At 42.6% G+C, this 22,564-nt stretch overlaps 1 protein-coding gene across 10 annotated transcripts in view; it reads right to left on the bottom strand.

The window, feature by feature from the left end:
- Positions 1-22,564, bottom strand: part of CAMK2G (calcium/calmodulin dependent protein kinase II gamma) — a 117,409-nt gene that overhangs the window by 8,802 nt on the left and 86,043 nt on the right. For 3 of the 10 annotated variants that reach the window (XM_084210687.1, XM_084210692.1, XM_084210695.1), the window contains 6 exons: positions 17,616-17,656; positions 9,064-9,096; positions 5,191-5,259; positions 3,535-3,579; positions 2,864-2,912; positions 713-826 (listed from right to left, as the gene is read on the bottom strand). In XM_084210687.1, coding sequence (XP_084066813.1) covers positions 713-826; positions 2,864-2,912; positions 3,535-3,579; positions 5,191-5,259; positions 9,064-9,096; positions 17,616-17,656 — 351 coding nt within the window. The remainder of the gene's footprint in view (positions 1-712; positions 827-2,863; positions 2,913-3,534; positions 3,580-5,190; positions 5,260-9,063; positions 9,097-17,615; positions 17,657-22,564) is intronic. The other 7 variants (XM_084210693.1, XM_084210690.1, XM_084210689.1 and 4 more) reach the window with 7 other exon arrangements.

The raw sequence follows: 22,564 nt of genomic DNA, 5'->3' as shown, positions 1-22,564 counted from the left end.
AACTCATAGACTAACCATTGTACCAGCTAACTGAGCTAAAGACAAACACACAAGGTAAAGCTCGTGACAGACAAATGCTCTTCAGAACCAACATTATCCCAGAATTTTCACTCAGAGCACCTGATAATGGATTAAAAAATGCTTTGGGGTCTTTCAGGAGCCACAACCTCCCTTTCAAAGCGCCTTAAAGTAGTCTGAAAAAACTAGTTTTTGTTCCTTTGGTACTTCTGAGCACCATCCATGTCAGAAGTCCTCAGAAGTTCTGACGAGTGAGACTGAATTCAGTCTCATGCATCCCCTCCATAATCACATAAGCAGACCTGCACCACTGACCCCATTTACCACAAAGAAAACTAAGAGATGCAGTGACTTGCCCAAGGAAACCCCAAAAGGCAGTGTCTCTGCAGAGAACTCCACATCTCACCCAGATGAAAGCAAGGGAATGAAATTAGCTAGGATGAGGTTCTGAGTTTTGGTTTGTTTTTTTCTTTTTTCAGAAAGGGAAGGAAATGTTTGGAAAATTTCAGTGTGCAAAGGAGGGTATTTTGCAGGAAGGGAGATGATTTCTTTGTATTCTGGAACACTGGAAATGGAAAGTCAACATATTTGGAAGGAAGTTGAGGAAGGGAAAAATCTTAGGTAAGGAGAAATGGGGAGGGTGGAGGAAGGGGTGAGAAAAAGATGCTGTGAAGCACTGCACCCCTGGACTTACTGGCTGAGAAACAGAGAGAAAGCTGGGACTGCATGGACTCAGTCTGTGTTTTGCTCTCACTGTGCCTCCGTCCTTCAAGCACTGAGCTGCCGTCCCCGGTGGAGAGAGGGGGAGCTAGCATGGCAGGGAATTAAAACACAAACACAAACAGAACACGCAAGTTCAGTAAATAAAAAAAGAGAAAGTAAATAGGAGAACATTAAAGAAACCACAATGCTGGGCACAAAACATGCAGGAGTATCCTCCAGGGCAAAGCCAAGTAGACAGCTCAACAACATGAACCTGCTGTGCAATTTAGAATGACACAGGGGCGGGGGCCGGAGGAGAAGGACGACACGCACTGCCTTTAGCCCCCCCACAGTGGAAACAGCATATCCCTGAGGCAACTGTCACTGATGGATAAAGATAACATCGCCTGCAGTGCAGCAGAACTGATCTGTGTATCCTGGTGTCTATTTAAAACAAGAAGTTGGCAGAGGAACTGCACAAGCACTTCCCTTTTCTGAGAGTCATGGCTATGTAGAGCACTGAGAACTTCAACACTCCCAAACCTTTTGGTCTACTTAGTTTTGCTCAAGTGCTTGCTTATCTTAAAATGTGGAAGGGCAGGAATAGAAAAAGAACACTGGTGAACACAGCTACACTTAAAACTTGATGACTAAAATTACCAGAGCTGGCCACAGCACAAACCACAACTGTGCAAACTCTTTCCCTCCCAATCACCATTCAAATGCTCTCTTCTATTAAAATCATAACAAAATTTTCTAACCTCTGCCAAAAAAAAAACCAAAGCACAGTTTTGATCTGTAGCAATGTAGCCCTATACAACTCTGTACACTGACCAGCTGCCTTCCTTCCTACCCACCTTCTGTTCCAGTCCTAGACTTCTTTTCCTTGCAGCATTTGTATTCCTGACTTACAACACCCATTGGCTTAGCTAACTCAACCATGGAACCTCTCCAGAATAAAAAGTGCCACAGGAGACAAGGTTCTGGACAAATACCCATTCTGGATGGCTTTCCAGAAGAGCTGATAAATCAAATTTATTACTGCAATATGAAACCCATCCAGTTCCCATCACTCAAAGCTAGGTTCCTAAACCACAGCTTACTCTTTGGCAAAAAGGTGGGAGCTAGAACACTGTCATGTAACGAGGCCAGATCTTATGTGAAACAATCTCTATTGCAGAGCTCATTCACTCACTGCCATGTGTTTCTGCTCCCTGTGATTCCTCAGAAGAGGAGCCAGCAGCTTGTGACAAGCCATGGGAAAAGCATCAGGAATTACCCCACTGACAGATGTGACATTGCTGCTACATCAGAGGGTCAGCACTGATTTTTCCCTGGGTATGTAACTCAGATGAACTACAGGGAGAATGAGAATACCTCTGCCTCAAAATGGAAGTTATTGACACATTTGTCTCAGAATGCAAACTACCTTCACCCATCTCAAACTTGTTTATTCAGGAAAATGTCTGCTCATCCTTCATTAGGGGGGTTAGGCAAAAGATAGCTGCACAAACAACATGAGCAGATATGGACCTTGGAGCTCCTTCATTTAAGAGGTTTACAAGCACATGATATTTATGATATGGTCACTGAAAGATATGAAAACTCTTCTCGGCCTCTCCCTCTACTGATATCTCAGTCAAGGACAACAAGGCTGAGAATTATCTTCATCCTAAAGAAAAATAGACCCAAAGAGAAAAAAATAACAAGGGAAGTCTTTGCATGTCACAAAAGATATTCCCAGAAAGGGGTGAAAAGGGAGACTGAGTAGTAACAGAGAGGTTTCAACTCTCTGTAATCTACAGGGAAGCAGAAAAAACAAGCAGAGTTCAAACCTCAAGGGACTGGTAGGGATTTTTCACACCTAGAAATGGACTTGAGATGAACAGATTATGATATATGCAAGAAAAGAATTCCAACTCTTAGACAAAAACAAATTAGGTCAGTGTTTATATACCACAGAGGCCAAGTCAGATGGTTCCCCAATGCATGGTCCCACTGTGACAGGAATGACAGCGTCATGGCGAATTTATGAACTGAGTCAGACACAGAAATCTGGGAAGCTAGTTCAAGGCAATGATTGAATCTCTAGAATTCCTTGCCTACACTTAGCTGTATTAGAAATTACAGGCAAAATACCTACCTTTCAGATCCTCATCTTCAGTGGTGGTGTTACAGCTCTCTGTGGAACCCTGCATGGCAGAACAGAGCATTACCAGGCATCAGCAGTCGGGAGAATGAGCAAATAGTTTGATTTCTTTGTGAAGAAAGATGGGGAAAAGCACAAAAACATTGGCAGGGATGGAGAAGATTTGAATGTAAGCAGGCCAAATACAAAGCATAACATAACAGCATCTGCTCAGCTTTTGCATGTTCGAGCTCTTAACCCAGAACTTTTACAAGTGTGGAAGTTACCAAACTCTGTCAAATTAAATCTAATGGGAGTTGCTTCTGAAGTAGAGCTACAAGAAGCTAAAGAAGGGCTCCAAGGCTTTCTCAGAGGAAGTGTCCATTTGCAGAAGAAAAAAAAAAAATTGTCTAAGTGCCTGTATCTCCTCTTCCATCCCACATATGAAAGAGAGTGGTGGTTATACACCACAATAGGAAAGATGTGTTACTATCTGAACAGTTGTTTTTACTCAGCCTCTTTGAGAGATCCACAGCCATGTAACACAACCCTCCTAGTCTACTGTCATCAATATTCAGGAGCATGCTACAAACTAGATATTGGAAAAGTAGAAACTGAATTAAGACACATGAAGACAAGAACAAGAGAGAAGCAGAGGTTTTTCTAACAACACTCCCATCCCTTACCTTTATGCCATCTGTAGCATTATGGACAACAGTTGTTTGAGGCTCCTAGGAAAGGATGGAATAATCATTAAACTCTAGTTCCAAAGCATTCTCTAATTTACTTTCTTTCACTCCCCAGCAAGTGGAGAAAAGGTGACTGACATCAAAAAAAGTCAAATCAAATCACAAACTTCAAACATCACACGTGTGCCTGAGTGCGTGTGCACACACTTCCTGCACAGGTTTCACTACAAGAGAGGCTGCACTAAAAGCTACAGTCACAAGGAGACAAAGCCCCCAGCTTCCCTGCAACTTCCCTAATTCCCAATTCACTTCCAGTGAACCAGGCTGGCACAGACACCAGGGGGCAACCAAGCAGCCAGTCTGCACCCTCTGAAGCCATTCATGAGGTAATGACCCCTCAGCAGCATCCTCACTGGAAAATGCTTCAGAAGAAGAAAGGGGGAAGAAAGGATAATACTGAGCTGGGGCCTTTGTCTCCCAGTTTTTTGGAAAAGTTGCTGGGTATTTTACCCTAAAAAAGGGACATTCATAATTTCCATAATAAAAATAGGATGAGCGAGACCACCTCAATGCCTCTCAGAAAGGAGTTGCTAAGGAACTGTGAAAAAAGGCACATTTTTCTAAAAGTCTCTGAAATGAGCTCCAATTTCAATAATAACCATATTTAATAATTTAGAAAGGCTCTCTCAATATCAAAAACATAATGAAAAAGCTAGTGAAAGGAAAGCAGAAAATTATGAAGTGTCCCAAGAATCCTTCATTCTACAACAAAAAATCCCCAACACCAAATCCCACCCTCCCATGCCCCAAAAATACCAAATCCAACTCTCCAGAGACGGACAACAAAGAGCAGCTACCAGGCCCATGGGTGCTAACTAGCTCCTGCACTCATCCCTTTGTTACTAGGACAAGACTTCAGGATCTTGCACCATCTCCTCCCACTGCTGTCGTTCTTGCTGGGTGGCTCAGCAAGGAGGGCATTAGGGACAGTGCTGGGCAGTGCTGCGCACTCACCCGTGTGCCTCTGCCACTCGCTGCACTGCTGCCTAATTCCACGAGTACTGAGGCAGGCCACACACCCAAGCTGTGCCATTCAATGTACTTGGCACTGGCACTGTACTGGCACTGTAGAGCTTGCACATAGGCCAAACAAAAAGTGCCAGCCCAGCAAGTCAGTGAGCTGCAGGAGATCAGCCACTCAACTGAGCAGGCCAAATGGGTCAGCAAAGGATTCTTCTAAAAACCGTTTGTCTGCCATTTCCTCTCTGGTGTCCTGAAGTCCATCCTCCATTTCCTGAGTGTTGGAGAGTGGATGGAGCTTGACACTCTTTTCTTCAAAACCATCCTCCCCAAAGCCAGCAGGAACAGTTGAACGGGACACACAGAACTATACAGGGGTGGCACACGGGGAAGTCCAGGCAAGCTGCGATCCCCACATCCAACCACAGCTCTGCTCAGCACCCCCATCCCAAAGCCTGTGAGGCTGTGATCAGGCCCCACAGCAGCACAGGGACACAGACAGAACGAAGCCAAAACATAAGCTGAAACAGAGTGGCACAAGCAGCACTCGGGAAGGGGTTTGGGAGGAGAAGGGGAGAGGACAGAATCAAAATTAAATCAAACAGGAATAAAAATAGTGGTTGGGGAAGATACCATGGACGTCTGCACTGGGGGTGTTTCTTTTGCAGTGCTTACTATACTGGTTTTGTTGTTGCTCTGTGGCTGAGACAGAAAAACATGGTTTTAGTTCCCATGCTGGGCAGCAGAGGCAGCAAGAAAATGACAGTATTGCTTCAAACCCAACCATCTCTTCAGACCCGACCCTCCCCACAAGCTCAATCACCAAGAAGAGGGAGGAAGGAGGAGTGCTGCCCCAGTTGCTGGACATCAGCCTTCCTCCAGAGGCAACAGAAGTTGTAAGGGATGTACCAAAATTCAAATGTGAATGGACTGCTAGAGCTATAAGGAAGGAGAACAGAAGGCAAAAAGGCAGCAGCCCAAAGGCATGGGGAGAATCCTGCAATGAGCACTAACAAAAAATATCTGAAGGAAAATGAGACATGGCAGCTGTCCTGAGAGAAAGAGACTACAGAAGTGAGAGACACACAGTAGTCATGGTCTCAAACAGGGCACAAATGGGAGTCAAGTCTGAGGTGTTCCAAAGTGTACAGAAACAGTTCTAGGTGAGAGTTCCAGGGAATCTATTGAGCCAAGTAAAAGTGTGGTCAGCCCTAGAAATGGTAGAGAAAAGGTAATGTATGATATATTGTATCCCTGCTGTAACCTGAACAAAGAGACTTCAGGACCAAAATATTGAAAGGAATTGGATTGGGACATAAGGAAAAGGCCTATATAGTTCCACAAGTAGGAAGTTCTCTGGATGGTGCTCAGCAGCTTTTCATCTCTCCCCTCTTCAGACTCTCTTGTAGCTGTGGCAGAAGAATAAAATCTCAATTTTCTGCATTCATACAGCACAACAGTGAGGCCATCACCAGCTTGCTGAAAAGAATCATCCCATTGAATCATGTATGTCAGGAATGAACCAAGTCTATGTTTGTAGACAGCCAAATCTATCCCTAAGTACAAGATTCCTAGTCCACAAATCTAGCCCACGTGTGACCCCCACACCAGACTATGTCTCTTTTGCTGCTGGATGCCAGCAGCAGCAAGGTTAAAATTGTCTCTGCAGGAGCCTCGCTCAAATTCCTTAGTTTACAGATCAGGGCATCTGATGGGAGCTCACAGTAGTGTGCCCTTGTTGCAGTGGCTCTCTATCCCACTCAGGGAGTGCAAACTCATAGTGCACAACATTAGGCCCTCATCACCACACCACAAACACCACAAAAAATGGAGAAGTGAAATGCTGAGCTGGAAAACATCTGCCAAAGGTATAATTATGTCGACCAATGACAGATCTTATAAGACTGAGACTTAACAAACTCCTACTAACAATTCAGCTTTTCTTCACGAGCAACAGGTCTTGGCTTAACTGTCCTTTTTGGAGAGGGAGAGAGGAGAAACAGAAGAGGAAGATGAGGCAGGTGGAGGGGGGAGGAAGTAGGAGAGAGAGAGGCAGAAATGAACTCTTTAGAAGTCCGTGGGAAAAAACCTCAAACATTTACACTCAAACTCCAACCTAAGAAAGGAGAAATACCACAGAAGTTATGGTTTGCTGCCTCTTTCTATACATCCCTGCACTGTCCTAAGACTCTGGCGTTCCATGTTTTATGCATGTATTTCCAGCCTGAAGGCAGAAGAGATAACAGGTCACTGTAGATGTCAAAGAGGAACAGATCAACCTGAAAAAGTTAATCCCAAGCTATTTTGTGGCACAAACACAAACTTCTGACAATGGTCCACCTCTCCACACAGCACTGAGGCTCTTGTACTTCTTCAGAAACAGTCATCCTAATGCAGAGATCTATTTTCCAAACCTCTTCCAGGGAGAGGAAGGTAACCCATTTTTTTTTAGCCCACTGGGATAAGAGGATAAAATTAGCAAGGAAGAAGCTATACAAAAATAATTCCACTGTTTTGGAAGGCCAAATGAGAAAAAACCCCAACAAAACAACCAAAACCTAAACAAACATCCACGAAGCCACCGTTCCAAATAAAAAGTTGACAACAGCCTGTGAGGAGTGATATGTTGCCTTCTAAAGTGCAAAGCCCCACATACTCAAAGCACACAGCCTACCCTTCATTCTGCACTGAGCACCCAGCTCACCCACTATATTCTTCCCCAGCCAGGGGGCAGAAGACAACAAAGTATCACGTTTGCTAGTCCAGAATTGGATAGCATTTTACTAAAGGATAGAGTGCCAATGAAATTAGAGGCAGCTTAGCCTGCATGTTTTTCACAGCTCTTTCTCGGGTGAAGGAAGTTATCTGACATATTGAGCTTCCTGCACGCACTCACATCATGTGGCCATCTAACCACGTGCTCTTCCCTGGAAGAAGCTAGCCTTTCCTTCCCAGAGGTGCAGGCAGCACAGCCAACTCTTACCCCTCCTTCCCCCCTACTGCCAGCCAACATCAGTCAGGGTACAATCCTTGGTAATTCTGTACAACTCAAGTTAAAAGAGGCCCATTCACCTACAAAGGTGCTAGGTCCTTCTTCAGATCTGTAACACAATTTGTTTTGGCACAGCAGTTGGCAACATTTCCTGAGCTCGACAAGAGACAGACAGACAGGCACAAGCAACACAGAGGGTGCAAGAGAAAGAAAACAGACCAGTGCTCATATCGTAGAGACACACACATAGCCAACTAAAAGAAACTACCAATACATGGGCTGTCTCTGGTTATTCAGCCACTTTCACTGCTTCCATGTTTTAAGAGGTTGATGCTTATATGGTTTACATATCCCAGCTACTATAAAACATGCAAAGGGAATTTAAGTATTGCTGGCAGAAGGGCAAGAAAGGCAAAGTGAACTTCTGCCCCGCATAAAGGCAGGGCTGGTGAAAAGTTAGTCACTCACTTCAGATTTTCAAAGCAGTAGTTTGGGATTACTTTTTTTGTGGTTTTGTTTTTTTTTTACACAGTTTACGGTGTCATTGAAGGAGGAAGAGGAGAAATATCTTCCAGGTAGTAATGCAAAAACAATTATTCTGCTGTCTTGGTATTGTAACATTCCCACCTCTATCTGAAATGGGAGAAATCTTTTCTGTTTTTCTGTGCATAGGAGATAATACAATAACTAATTCTTGTCCTTTGGTTTCTGTTCATGTCTTGGTGTCAAAGTGTGTCACTGGGCTGTGTATGACTTCTGACAATATGACACTGGCCAATTTCCTCTTTGGACCCTTGAGAGTGGATTTGACTATTTTTTTAACAAATTCTATAAATGCCAAACACCTTGATGAATGAAAAAGGAAATGAACAGGACGGGGTGGGGGGGGTGTTATTGGGTATTTGGTCATGCTGGGATACATAAACAAGATCAGGACAAAAGGAAGTTTTGGATTATAAAGGCTCTGAACAAACCTTTTCTGTAAGCTAAAAAAAGAAATGACCGGCAGCTCTGAGATGCCCAGTGGTGCTGTGCCTGCCCATTTCATCTGAACAGTGGAGCCCCATCAGTCTCTGCCACATTTGGAGTGACTCCCAGTTTGTTCTACATTGCAAGACTCCTATCAAGGATGACAGCACCAACACCAGGCAAAGCACCTGTTCCTCTTTTTGGCACCTCTGCCACAGAATGACAAAACCTCCTGTCCAGGCAAGGCACACACCTGCTCTGCTGAGCCCAGGAGAACCACCGTCTTTTTTCGTTTCACACTCAGAGCAGGCAAAGTCAAACTGAGTTGCCAGCAGCTCGATTTTCTGCACAAAATGGGAGCTGTATGTGGCCAGAGGATCCCAGAGCCCTTTTTGTGAGGACATGGACCCCTGGGTGCACACTGATTCCCCCCGGCCGCCCCCTTGCACGGACATGCTATGTAGGGTGATGAGCACAAGCCGAGCGTGCATGGCATGGAGAATGGCGGAGGCACGAATCGCAGGCAGCTTACGGGAGGTGCTCACCATCAAATGCACACTGGAGCTCGACTTCCTTTTCTGGACACATCATTGAGAGAGGGAAAGAGAAGGGAAGAGAGGAGATGAGAAGAAAAGCACAGAAACTATTCACACATTAGTGTGCCAGCAAGGGCCCCCCTGCCAATAATGCTCCCCTGAGGCAGGTATAAGCAGCAGCAGAAATGCACAGACACGGAAAAAAGGAACAGAGAGAGAAGTCACCATTAAAGCACAAGACTACACACCAGGGAAAAGGGCAGGGCTGAAGACCCCCATCTCCTCAAACATTGAGGTCAGAATATAGGTGCCCCACACACTGATATAAGGGGAGAAGAAGAGCACAAGATGTAGGATACAAGGGGGTGTCTCTCTGTGCTCTCCCACCTCAGAAAATGGGGCAGCTTCCCCACCAAACTGAAGAGGTAGGCAGAAATCCCCTGTGTGTTCACATTTGGAGAATGCAGAGGTGTGTTTGCAACTCAAATTAGAGGGTAGGGAGGAGGCCACAACAGAAAGGCACACACAGGGACTAAAGAAAGAAGAGGGAACTTGTGCGCATAGCATGGGGAGGAGAAAGGCTCCCTCACATAGAATTTGGGCCTGATTGGAGAGGTAATGCTCAAACAAGAAAGACAGAAGCACTCAACAGCCAGAACACTTTACACTCTCAGATACTGGGAGAAGAACAAACAGGTTCAAACACTACTCAGCATTCTTGGACTCTACTCTTGTTCAATGGCATCTTCAATCATCTTCAAAGACACCTTCACACCAAATCACACTCTCCAGTAAATGAGGCTCAACATGCACTTCCCTCCTCTTTCATCAAATTCTCAGTGTCATCCAGTTCAAGCTGATCCTGGCAGGTCTTTCAGAACGCCATGCCTTCCCCTTGCTGTCTCTACGTACATTTTCCGTCTGCCCCTCTCCTTTGGTACTATCTATTTCTCTGCTATTTCTCTGCTGCTTACTACAATCGAGCCCACAGAGTGGAAGAGCACAGCACACCTCATGTCAGTCAAAACCCACGATGGTGTGGGCTCAGTTCTGTCGCTCTGGACTCCTGCACACTACCACAGCACCCCCTGGAGCAGCTTATGAACCCAGAACAGGCCATGGAGCTGTAGCTCCCCACTTCATACACTTACTGAGCCTTTACAGCTCTTACCTTGAATATTGCCTTCATCCCTGCTATCCTCACATCAGAGCTCAAGCTCACACACACAGTGGCATGTGTTCAAAAGCAGAAGTGCCCATGTTCACCTCATACTCAGACCACATTCCTAATCACACCATACAGTCCACAGACACATAGCCACTGCATGAGCAGACTCAAACTAGCAAAGCTTCTACCTCATCTGATCGTTAATTCCAGAACAGACTCTCATCTGTTCACCATTTGTTCACAAATCTTCCATTTCATGGAGGCACAACACAGGGCTTGCCATTACATTAAGTTTTCTCTCATTTCTTTCAGGACAATTTAGCTTCTCCACAGGCTTTTCCTCAAGCTAGAACTAAAATAGCATGTGCATGAATATAACACTTAGACTGCTATCAACCCAGAGAAATTCTTGTACCCCATCACAACAGGGAATTTTTAACTGGGAAAAGTGAAAATTTACAACAATGAAAAACTACTGCTTTTACTTTTAATGTATCCTGTAAGTTGCAGCAGACAAAAAGAAACTATATGGATACTGAGGTAAACCTGTCTCTAAGAAAGACAATCTCATTTGAAATTCATACAGACTTCTAGTAAGTTACAAAAGAAAATATGAACAAAAAAATGTTAAGATACAAGCAAAAGGTTCAATAGGAAAAGAATCAACCAAGCCATGCGGAAAACAAACACCCTCCTACACAGAGGGACAAGAAACACTGACACAGGAGGAAACAGAATCCTCTGCAGATCAGAACTTAATTAGAGTACAAGCTAAATTTAAAACAGTGTTGTTCTATTACAGGGCATGATGTAGTGTAGAAATCCCAGAAAGCACATTATTACTGGCTACTATAATAACACGGGGAAGAAAAGCTAGGCTGGCAGTACTAAAAGGGCAGGGAGTGAAGGGCAGTCTGTGTTATGAGCAGAGCATGAAAGTACTAGTAAAACACAAGACAGGTTAGATAATGCCAACATGAGGCACTGGCAGTAAGTGCTAAAGCATCAAAATTTATTAAGTCAAATCATATACAAGGAAGTTACTAAACCAGGTCAATCTCCCAGCACATCTTAGCAGCTTTATCAGAACCATCTATTGTTACCTTCCCAAGGAGACTAGCTGAGTGAGCAAAGCTTTTTGTTCTTCTTGTAATGTGACTACAACTTAGCAAAGTAAGTAAGAGAACAGAAGTTTAGTTACAGAGTTCTCTTTCCCTTCTATAAGACAGAACCCTCTAAGAACTACTAGGCAGGGCAGAGATATCCCAGGGAATGAAAAAAATTGTTAAAGGCAGACACAGCCTATGGTAAAGTACCTCACTGATCACTTTAAGGGTTTCCCTACACCTGAGGGACAAAACATTCTCCCAAAGCACTACAGACAACAAAGCTAGGGATGAATGTTTGTTGCAGTTGTATTTTTATTATGTGTGTGAATTTTAGGTGTTCATCTCTCAAAGAGGAGCAGATTCTCTACAGTGAAACTTAAGGAACAGCCTTGCTTTAGGTAACAATCAACAGAAGTCAGCAGGTGACAGAAGATAATCTGAAGAATCACTTTCTCTTCAGCATGGCAGCAATACTAGAAATAGTGAGTGTAAATCATTCCACAGCCCATACTAAAACATACTATAAGAAATAGAGTGATTCCAAGCAAGGTCCCATTCACAGACCTGGGAACTTAACATGGCTATTTTATTTTTATGACAGCTCTCTGTGTTTCCATGTTCTACATGCAGTTCTCCCCCAGTCTGATACTGACAGTATTTATGTTAAAATATCATGCTTGCAGCAACTCATATTCCTATAGAGAGTATAGTCATTTCAGAACTTAAGGTAGCAAAAAAATGTTGGACTAAAACCAGATCATCATAGTGAGAGTCCTCTTGAACCAGCAAATTTGAGGTCCTATTTCTACTTCTGCTTTAGCCCTTTTGTGTGATGCTGAGCAAATAATTTAATCTTTGTCAATCCATCTCCTCTCTTGCCCTTTTGTCAGCTTGTCTATTTAAATTGTAAGCTAAGAGGCAGGGATTTTCTGCTTAGCCACCACTAGCTAAGCACACTGGACCCTTGATCTCAGTTGGTGTTTCCAGGCATTACAACAATGCAGTGAAAAAACTGACTGCATCAAAGATGGATATAATATACTACTGGATGTCAGTGCTTAAAAAGATCTAAAGCAGTCCCCAGGTGTCTTGCATAATACAGTTCAGCACAAAACTCTGCTGTTCAGATGAACTTGGGCTCTCCCTGTTTAGCTTCACCATAAACAATCAGTTATACTTTAAACAGTATGTCTTTAAGATTATAACAAGTCCAGATACAGAGATAGGAGCATTGACTCCTGTTGGTCACCGTGTGAATGTTACTTGACCCTCGCAGATTTCATAGGTTGCTTTACCTTGCTACTGTGCCTTCTCTGTTTAAGGCATGCTTTCACCAACTGCTTCCCAGCAGCCATGCCAGTTTACAGAGCATCCTTCCTTCCCCACATACTCTTTACTGGGCAAAGGGCAGAGAAAGTGGTACACATCAGGCATAAAATCTACACTTACTGCAATATTCCTTACAAACAGCAGAACAAATGGTATTTGGTACCTCTTTGCAGTTATGTAACATATAGGGCAGATTTTAGAACATTAACCTTGTTAAAGCAAATGAATGGATTTTTCCTCTTTCAGTCGAGTTCTCCTTTCAGCTCTGCTATTCAGCTTTTACTGGGAAAGAAAACAGTGCATGTGGCAGAAAGACAAGGTAGAAAATCAATAGACTTGGTAGAGCATTGCAAGTGAATGCTGTTAAAATCTCCTGCATCCCACAGCATGCTCCACAGTTCACTATCCACATAGTGTTACAGTGGGCCTGAAGAACATTTTTGATATAATTTTGTAAATCATAGTCACAAACCCATATGGTCAGAAGTAAACAAGAAAGAAAAAAAGAAACTGACAAAGAGCTTAGAGAAGGACCAATTAAAAAATAATTACCATTACATGCTTAATTGAAAATAGGACTTTGTGCATTAAAAGATTCTGATTATAGAAATGGGTCTTACAGGCCCTGCTAGAACTGGAAACACACACAGCCTCTCACAGCAGGAAGTGAAATACCCCTTTGGAAAAAAGGGAACACGACTCTTTCAAGTGCTACCCAGAGACAAAAAAAAAAAAAAATTCAGCAGTAGGACTGTAACACTCACTACAGGGAGCCCAGACCCTGACAAGCATAGAGGAAGGACACTCAGCATAAAGTGTCCTTAATCTTCATCCAGGTGTTACCCCAGCCCACTCCTTAACCCCTCTCACCTTGCAGTAGATGGCAACTCCACATAACCGTCATAGAGGGGAAGAAGAAAGCAAATAATCTAATTTGAAAGTATCAAAAGTCAATTTTTTAATGATAGATGCACAATGTTGCTCATAAATTTAGAATCTTAAAAAATACCTGGGACCTACAGAGATGACCACAAGATAGGTGGTATGTTACAGGGGCTCTGCAACTCGTCACTCAGTATCTTCTAGCCTCACTTTCTGGATTTGAAAGCAGAAAACCATATTCCTTGGGGATAAAACTTGGGCCTTCCTGCTGCTACTCCAACAGCTTGGATCCAAATTCTGCTTGAAGAAAGTGAGTGCAGCACTACAAAGGTTTGGTGAGCAGGCAGAATTTAAGATTCAAGGCAGTTTAAATCATTCATTATTTAAGATAATGGAAAAGTTCTCAAGTGCCAAGCTGATGAAATATCTACCAATTAGGAGAATTAGTACTTGAAATAGAAACAACAGTGCAAAATGAAAACCAGGAATGCTTCAAATAATATTTGGAAAGGAATTTTCTGGAGGGGGCGGCCATATCTATGGAAATTTATCAAAACAACCCCAGTGTGGACACACTAGTATTGGAATTTAAAAAAAGAGTTTCTTTCCTGTTCTCCCCTCCTAATTTGAACTTCTCCCACTGCCTTCCAAAATGGTCTGATCCAAGTAAAATGCATGCATCCTCATTGCTTTAGTGCTAAGCTTTCTTCAGCAAAGGATTTGAGGCTATTGCTAGAGAAACAATAATTGTGCTTTTTCTTTAAATATCAGCCCAACACAACTCACGCTAGATGCTCATATCACCATGTATGACTACCAAATCATTCCTCTCTCATTTATGCTATGTCAGCAAGTACATGGGGTACCTTGCATCAGAAATTCACCAACACACATTTTATGGAGTTATTGGAAATAAAACTTGAGAAAGATGTATATGTCTCACTCAAGCTTGTGTAATACCATGCAATAGAAATTCCTACTATCCTTGTCAAACAATCCAGAATTCTAGCACAGTCAGCTCTGAATACCAGCCAAAAAAAGGGAAAGTTAGCTGTAACAGAAAGTAAATTAACACAAACTGGTGGTGCTTTTTTCTCAATTTCTTTAAAGCCATTAAGTTTTACACTAGCATAATAATCTATTTGTGGAAGAAATACTCTTTCAATTCTTATCTACTTTGTGGATATTTATGACAACAGTCTTATAGTGCATAGTCCCCCTGGATCAGATAAAACCAATGAAGAAACTGAAACATATTTCCTCTCAAATCTCCATAAAGAGTTGATTTCCAAGAAGGTTGTAAGAGACAAACATAAAACTGTACAATCAAACAAACCAATCTTCTTATCTGGAGGAAACATGAAACACAGCCTAACCAGATGGCATGTGGTCAGCAGCAGACTCCAGTTAGAAGTACAGCATGCAGTGCTTGTTCTAAACCTACATTGGAAGTAGAATAATCTATATAGGAAGTGGGAGTGAAAAGGATACCACAAAGCTGAAAATCTGGTTGGTGTTCAAGCCACGATATTTGTGCTCTGCACTACTGCAACGGGCAGAAAATCATTGCTTGCCACAAGTAAGACCAGATGCTCTTACCTCAATCAGACACTGGCACAAGTCATTTGTCAGAAATGTACAGGGTGAGAATGTGAGTGGAGCTAAAATTACACGTTTCCTGCATAAGGAGCAACATGTGACAAGTATGCTGGTCACAATGGTGAGGCCACCAACCAGACAGTGACCAGCACAAAGACTGTCCTCAGCAGTCAATGGGCCAGTACTGCTCCAACGAGCAAATGGACATGGTGAAATACTACACTTCAAATGGGATGCAGTGCCCATTACAGTAGGGCAAAGAAAAAGATAAGCATGTAGACACAGAAATCCTACAACAGAAGTGTTAAGGATGTCCTACTAACACGCACAGACCATTATGTATTCTCTGTCTTGTCCAAGCTTAGCACTGGGAGAAAACAACTTGTACTTTTAAAAGTCTGTATTACTGAGCAGAAGAGTAACTCAAACAGGAGTTTAATAAGAAATACATTATTTATTTCTAAGTTTTAACACTTACAGAAATGAGGACTCAAAATCCATACCTGAAGGAAGACACCATCAGGGGAAAATGGGAAGATTAAACACCTCTCCCTGGGGACCATCAGCCCAGGGTGAACATGAGCAATGCACCTCATGGACAACACCGAGGTTCACACTGCAAAGCCAGACTGCTGTAACACTTTGAAGGGAGGAAGCTACATGGTCTCTTCAGTGTCCTGCAGAAGCAGTGGTTTCCAGAGGACAATCTCATTCACCAAGAACAGAGAATGCTACGCTCTCTAATATACCTTCCACTTTCTCAAAGTATTAAATTACACATACGAGGAGCAACATACACTGCAAAGGGATGAAGAAAAGCAAATCCAGAATTATCATTTTCACAGAGGAAGACACTGTGTACTCTATGAACCAAACACCACAAGCTTTCTATGGAGCTGGAAGGTTCTAATGTACAGGGTCTCCTTGTAACTACATTACCAGGAAGTTGTGCCTCAAGATTTATGTGTACATCTTTTGTCGATTTTTTGAATATTTTAACCCAAGATATGACACTCCCTGAAAGCTTGTTACAAATCAAGAAGCCTAAGAAGAAAGGCATTTTTTTATCTAGATAGGTAACAAAACTTTGTAGACATGTTGATACCTGCTGTTTTTCCAATTACTTCTCCCCTGCCTCATTGGGATTTTGAAGCAAGCACCTGTTGGATCTCATTTCACAACATCAGGGATAATCCATTCTTATTCCACTGGAATTCTACTGTAATGTTTTAAATATCAATAGATGCAACAACTCTATCACACTTGCTGTATTAGTGTGCATGTGTTCAATGCATGTCTGTACAAGAAGCAAGCTGGTGCAATGGCCAAAAGCTCACTCTTGCAGGCACATATCAAAGACAAGAATCCTAGGACAGGAACAGCATTTTCACAGAGCATTTTGATCCAAAAATAAACAAACCCCAAAACCTGGATGTCAGTAGGGCAGAATGCTGCAGAACTGTAAGAATGCATTGTTTTATTAGAGCAGTCCTGAAAACAAACTCTTCTGAAAACACCTCTTATTCCAGCAGCCTGCTTGTACTGTGAGCCCTCTGGGAACAAAGCCTCATTAAAATGGAAAAGGGCTCAGAGAGCAGGAAAGAACAAGTGTGCTGGTCCTACAGTGTGAATGTCAGCCCCCCAGCACAGGGAGAATGAAGACTGCCCACAATGCTAAACCAGGAGATGAACTGTTCCACCTAACAGCTGTGGAGAAAGGTTTGGACTTCAACTCTTTTCCACGTGGAGGACAATTATCCTTCAGAACAGTTAGGGGAGGACCATGCTCTAGCCTATAATTGTCTCTCCTCCAGTACAAGACAATAAAGGGCTGCTGCCTGCAAAAACAGAGCCTTGGCAAGGGCCTGTGTGACCTCCAGAAATAAATGATGACCATGCAACACAAAGAGTGACATTGAAGTGGGGAAAAAATAATTCCCTTCATAAGGGAACAGGAGAGTGCCTCCTGTTCAAGGCACATGAGTTGAACTTTGAACACCATCCTCAGTTTCTGTTCTGTCCAAAGATGAACATTTGGAGGCTCCTCCTTCCCCACCCTTCTTCCCAGCTCAGCCTTCAGCATCTGTCCAAGAGAGTAGACCGAGAAACTTCCACGGGGTCTGCTGGCTATATCATCAGTCACTCAAAATTGCTCTGTGCAATTTTCACAGTCAGAAGCACTGAACAGAACAGACTAGTCAGAGGCATGTGGAACAACTGAGCAAGTCCTTGGTCTTTCTAATCCAGTGCTGACCAGTTCTCCATACATCACAGAAAGGGGAAAAAGAATTCCTGCTGCTGCAACAGTGTACTTTGGTAGTTATGCATGTAAGGAACACTAAGATCCCACCCAGGGTTATATAACATGACACAGGACTGTGGTTTTACCCTAGAAAGGGACAGGCACCAGAGAGACCGGCTGCTTTCTGTTCAGATGGTGGATGAGACAGTGAAATGGCAAAGCAAGAACTTACCTTCACTCCATCTGACTTCTTGTTCAGCAGGCTTTTGGCAGCTGTGGAGAAAAGCAGAAGTAGGTCACATTTTGGTTTCAAGACTATCTTCTCTCTCTTTCATCCCCCCACTTCCCTCAAAAAAGCACAAAACTTCAGAAGGACAACCATCCTGCTAATTTCTCTCTAGCAGCAAGGGACCTGGAAAACAGGACAAGTCACTCATCAAATTCATCCTGATAGCAGAGGGTCATCTATCCTATCCATTGTTCACTTACTCAGGCAAAATACTACCACTTTCACCAGCCCAAGAAGACCAAGTCTGAAATGGCAATTTAGAGCTTCTCTGTCAATCTTCCATTCCCACACTGTGACCCCACCCAGAAGTGTCAGCAGTTGCAGGGGGAAAAGAAACCTGTCTGATTTTTGCAATAGGATAAAGGCTGCACCTGTAAGTGCAGTCATTCACATAACAGATGTGGTTTATAAAGGGGGTGCTGATAATACAGAAGCCTTTTAATTACTGTTATTCACAGTTTCTCTGGAAATAGCCAGATAGCTAAAAGAAAGGGACTGAAAAAGTGCAAAAGGCAGCATCTGAAAACGGTAAAAAAAAGGAAGAATGGCAAAAGAGACAGGGAACTAGGCTAATTATCTTAATTGAAAGATAAAAATGCTCTGCTGTGCTCAACTTGAACAACTGGCACTACCAATGAAACTGAGAATGATAAGCACATACAGACAGCCCACTACAAATGCCAGGCAGAAGGCATACTTGGGAGCGATGAAGGAGCTGCTTCATCTATTACACCAAAGTGGTACATTAACCATGACTGTCAACAGCAAGACCCCATCTACAACTTCAACAGATACAAACCATTTCTCCTCTACTTCTGAAGAATGTATTCAGTTGTATCAAGTTCTGTAAACAGCATGCAAGACAACTACTGTACCAACACATGCTGTGCCTCTCCTAAGCCGCTACCTTCTGGGTCTGAGCATGTGGGTATTAGGTGCAGCAAAGATGAAGCCTAGAGAAAAGGCAAGTCCTAAGACAATGCTGACATGACTGTTGAAATTCCCAAAGACACACTGACCAACTTGCACAGAGTGCTCAATCTCCCTAGAAGCAGCAACATTATGCAAAAGAGGTTTTTGCAATACCTAAGCAACTGTTCAAATTTTATGTCAACCACATTTTCCACTCTGCCTTCTCTACAAGACCCTACAGACATGGATTAACTAGACAATATTAGCTGAGTTGGTGCAAATGACTACAGCATCTCCTCCCAACAAAGAGGCGGCATCCCATATAAGCTTACTAGAATCTTTGAATTAGTTTCCTAATTCTACTCTCTAATGCAAGTATAAAGCTAGATTACAATTTTGTTTTCATTCCAGCTCTCAGAAGCCAAGAACATTGGAAGAACCTCATGCAGAGGTTTTCTGAATGTGATGTCAAAACACAGTGATCCAACGTGCACACATAAAGGTGGGTAACAACTCATCCGCCCTGCAAAAGTCTCTTTTCTGAGTGTACACAAAGCATTGCAAGACTGCAAGACAAGTAAGTTCTTGCCACCTTCAAAGCTGGCAAGATTCTACATGCAAGTGAGAAGGAGAACAATGTGACTATGGGGTCAAAAGGGATCCAGCGTTCATACCACTCATGCATGAAGGCATCTCAAACAACAACTGCTGAAAACAAGAAACTGTTACGGCCTTACAACACTTCAGAAGGAGTAAAGGATTCTGCAACTTAACAAATACGCCAAATGGGACATCCTTGAAGTGAGAAAAAAAACCCCACCATCAGAGAAGCAAAATAGTACCACCATATGTTCTGGGAACAACCCAGACAAGCAGGGAAGCAACATTGTTCACACTCTGCAGTTTTCCCACAACCTCACATTTGTCTTCGTGGACAGAAGAACAGCTAAAATCACGTTCTACGATGTTAGAGCAAATTCAGCTGAGAGTCCCTCTCTGCAGCCCAGCACTATGTAATGCTGATCCGTGTTCCCTGGTGCAGCCTGCCCATCCAGCCTCCTTCCCTGATTGTACCTCTGCATGGCACACACTGCTCTCCCACAGGCCTGACAGCATCCCAGGACTGTAGAAAGAAACTTGGTCTGTGGTGTATTTGGTTCATGCACCATACCGTGTTTATAAAGAGCTGGAGAGCCCATGAAATGCATTTACACACAAAGATGACTCAGACACCTCCGACAACAGGGAAGCATGCAGGTCTACCCACAGATCACCGTGTACAAATTACAAGACACAAATTAAAGGGGACGCAAGAGGAATTTCTGCACAAGCAACAGACAAGACTTTCTGTAACAATAATCCTTTTAGAAGACAGGCAGATTAGCAAGGGACAACAGGAGGGGAAATATCCAAAGACACATGCAGGCAGATTCTTTGCTGTTTCTGAAACAGTCTTGTAGCAATGCTCTGTGGTTTTCCAGGTGTGAGATGCTCGGACTAATTTTTTTTATCTTTCCCATTTCCTCTGAATGTTAAAGGGATTAAATTCCCCCTCTCTTAATTCTAACAGTTAAGAGTTCTTCTAGAACAAAGAAACATGAAAGCACATGCTGCTAACCCAGTAACTTAAAAACACAATTCTGCTCCTGGCTTAACAAGACACTCTTCAGTTAAACTCTGAAGAGAAACACAAAAGGCCTCTCCTGCACATACTCCTCCCTCTTCCCACATTTTTCAGTTCTGGCATCCATAGTAAACAGCCTGGGCTCTGGACCATGCTCCTGGCAGAAACACAAATCCTTAATGCTGAACTCATCAGCAATAAACACCAGACACTCTGGATGTACCAGAGCCAAGGGGGGACTGAAGAGGAAGTACTCACCCCAAAGACAGCCACGGACAGTGCCTTCCCCACTGCCAGCCCCACTCCTCCTCTTCCAGAGCAACCCTTCATCCAGCCTGTCCCCGGGTTAGTTCTGTCCTCAACTGCCAAAACTCAGTTACATTTCTCACATCAATTAAGCTTCCAGAGAATTCTTTTTTAGGATGCAGGAAGAACACTGGGGCTGCTTTTATTAAGTCTGACTAACTTATGATGCTAGTCTAACAAACAAGCAAAGTTCTGACTTCTAAACACAAACATTTATACCTGAAGAATTCTGGACTTTACTGAGATGTCATAAAATAAAAATTGTATCATACCAACACAGACTTCCCAATGATACAGAGTTGCAGCTTGTCATTCTCATATTCTCAGTTAAAAGAAAGTAATATTAACTATTTCTCAAATTGATGTCACATCTCGGGTCACCACAAAGGAGCCAATAGTCAGTGTGCAGTCACAAGAGGCACTCTTGGCTACCATCACACACAATAACCATGAATGCAGTGTTTCCTGAACTTTAGAGAGAGGAACGTAGAAGAAATTATTCTAATCATTTACATCCACTTTTGATGATAAATTAGACCCTCTGGCTATAGTGATAAACAATTAAATGCAGTAATGAAATCTGTATCACTCTAGGAAGTTGCAAATGGAAGTCCCTAACTGCAATCCACTACTTCGGCAGGTCCACACTGTAGTAGTTGAGCATCATTCACTGAAACCCTTACTGATTCTTAAGAGATTTGGTAAATACAGAGAAAACACTTAAAAACAACTTAATCTTTCATCTTCTGCTTGGGAAATGTGGTTTCCAGTGATGTTATACTTATTTAGTCAAAGCTCTACAAATACCTTAATAAATTTTTCCCCCTCCGTATTTTCATACCTTTGGATTCCTACCAGGAGATACAAATTTCTGGTCCTGAATCAATATCTACCTAACATAACACAGTAGAAACTTCACATCAGTTAAAGAAAAGAACTCAAATTTCAGCCTGAGTATAGATATATATATATATATATATACATACACACACACATATGCACAAAATAGCAAAAATTCAGTTCCACAATTCTGGAAGGGAGGTATAAGAAGACAGCAAAATATTTCAGTACCACTTCAGTATTTGTATTATTTCCTCCTTTTTGCTCTTTAGTCAGCTAAAAAAACATCTCTGTACAGGTTACACTAAATATACACAAAGATATTCAGGCTTTCTTTACTTAGTCAGAAAGAACTCTGCTCCTCAAATCTGCCTCCAGACTCTCTCAACCTCACCTATCTAGCCAAACACTCAAATCTGCACATTGGAGTGTTAATAAGGATCTGTAAGAGACATGTAACAAATTCCAGTTATTGTCACACTCTGCCACAATAGCTCCCTCATAAAACTGACTTGAACAAGCAGTGACAACCCAGAAGAAAGGTCAACATCAGTTAAAAATAGAGGTTTCAGGCATAAGGTGTAATTACCTGCAATGTCTGCATTAGAATCTATTTTGAACAGAGGACTTGTGCTGAACCACGTGATAGAAATTAATTTCCCAGTGTGAAAGCTTGTTGAACAGCTCCCCAAATTAACAATTGCAATCCACTTAGGAAAACAGTACTAAGAATTTCACATAGGCCACGTGTAAGTTGTGCATAAAAACTGGCTTATGGAGAAAAGCCACTTCTCAGCATTTTGTGATACTCCTCCTGGCATCATGGCTGCTCCCAAGATGAAAACCAGCTTTCTTTCATCCTTTTACTTAGTTTATTGCAAGCCTACTTACAGAGTTTTATCTACATAAATGAGTCCAGGCACTCTTAAATATAGCAGGAATCTCTAAAACCTTGTCAACTCTCTTCTAGTAATAAATTTACATTTACTTCTCAGAAGATGATTTAGGAGTTTCTTGCATATGATCTAATCAGATGATTTACCGACTGCACTTCTGAATTCTGTAAGTGAATGCAGATCAGATCAGTGCTTGCTTGGATCATCTGAACATCTGAAGCCCCAAGTGAACACCCAAGTAATCCTGTGTATACCCTGGTGTGACCCTAACAATCCTACAGCAAAACTTAGATTGCATCATCTCTCTTGCAGCT

The sequence above is a fragment of the Fringilla coelebs genome (genome assembly GCF_963513975.1).
Source record: "Fringilla coelebs genome assembly, chromosome: 8".
Lineage (NCBI taxonomy): Eukaryota > Metazoa > Chordata > Aves > Passeriformes > Fringillidae > Fringilla > Fringilla coelebs.
The sequence above is the reverse complement of the archived record's forward strand: the minus strand, read 5'-3'. Positions and strand labels throughout refer to the sequence as shown.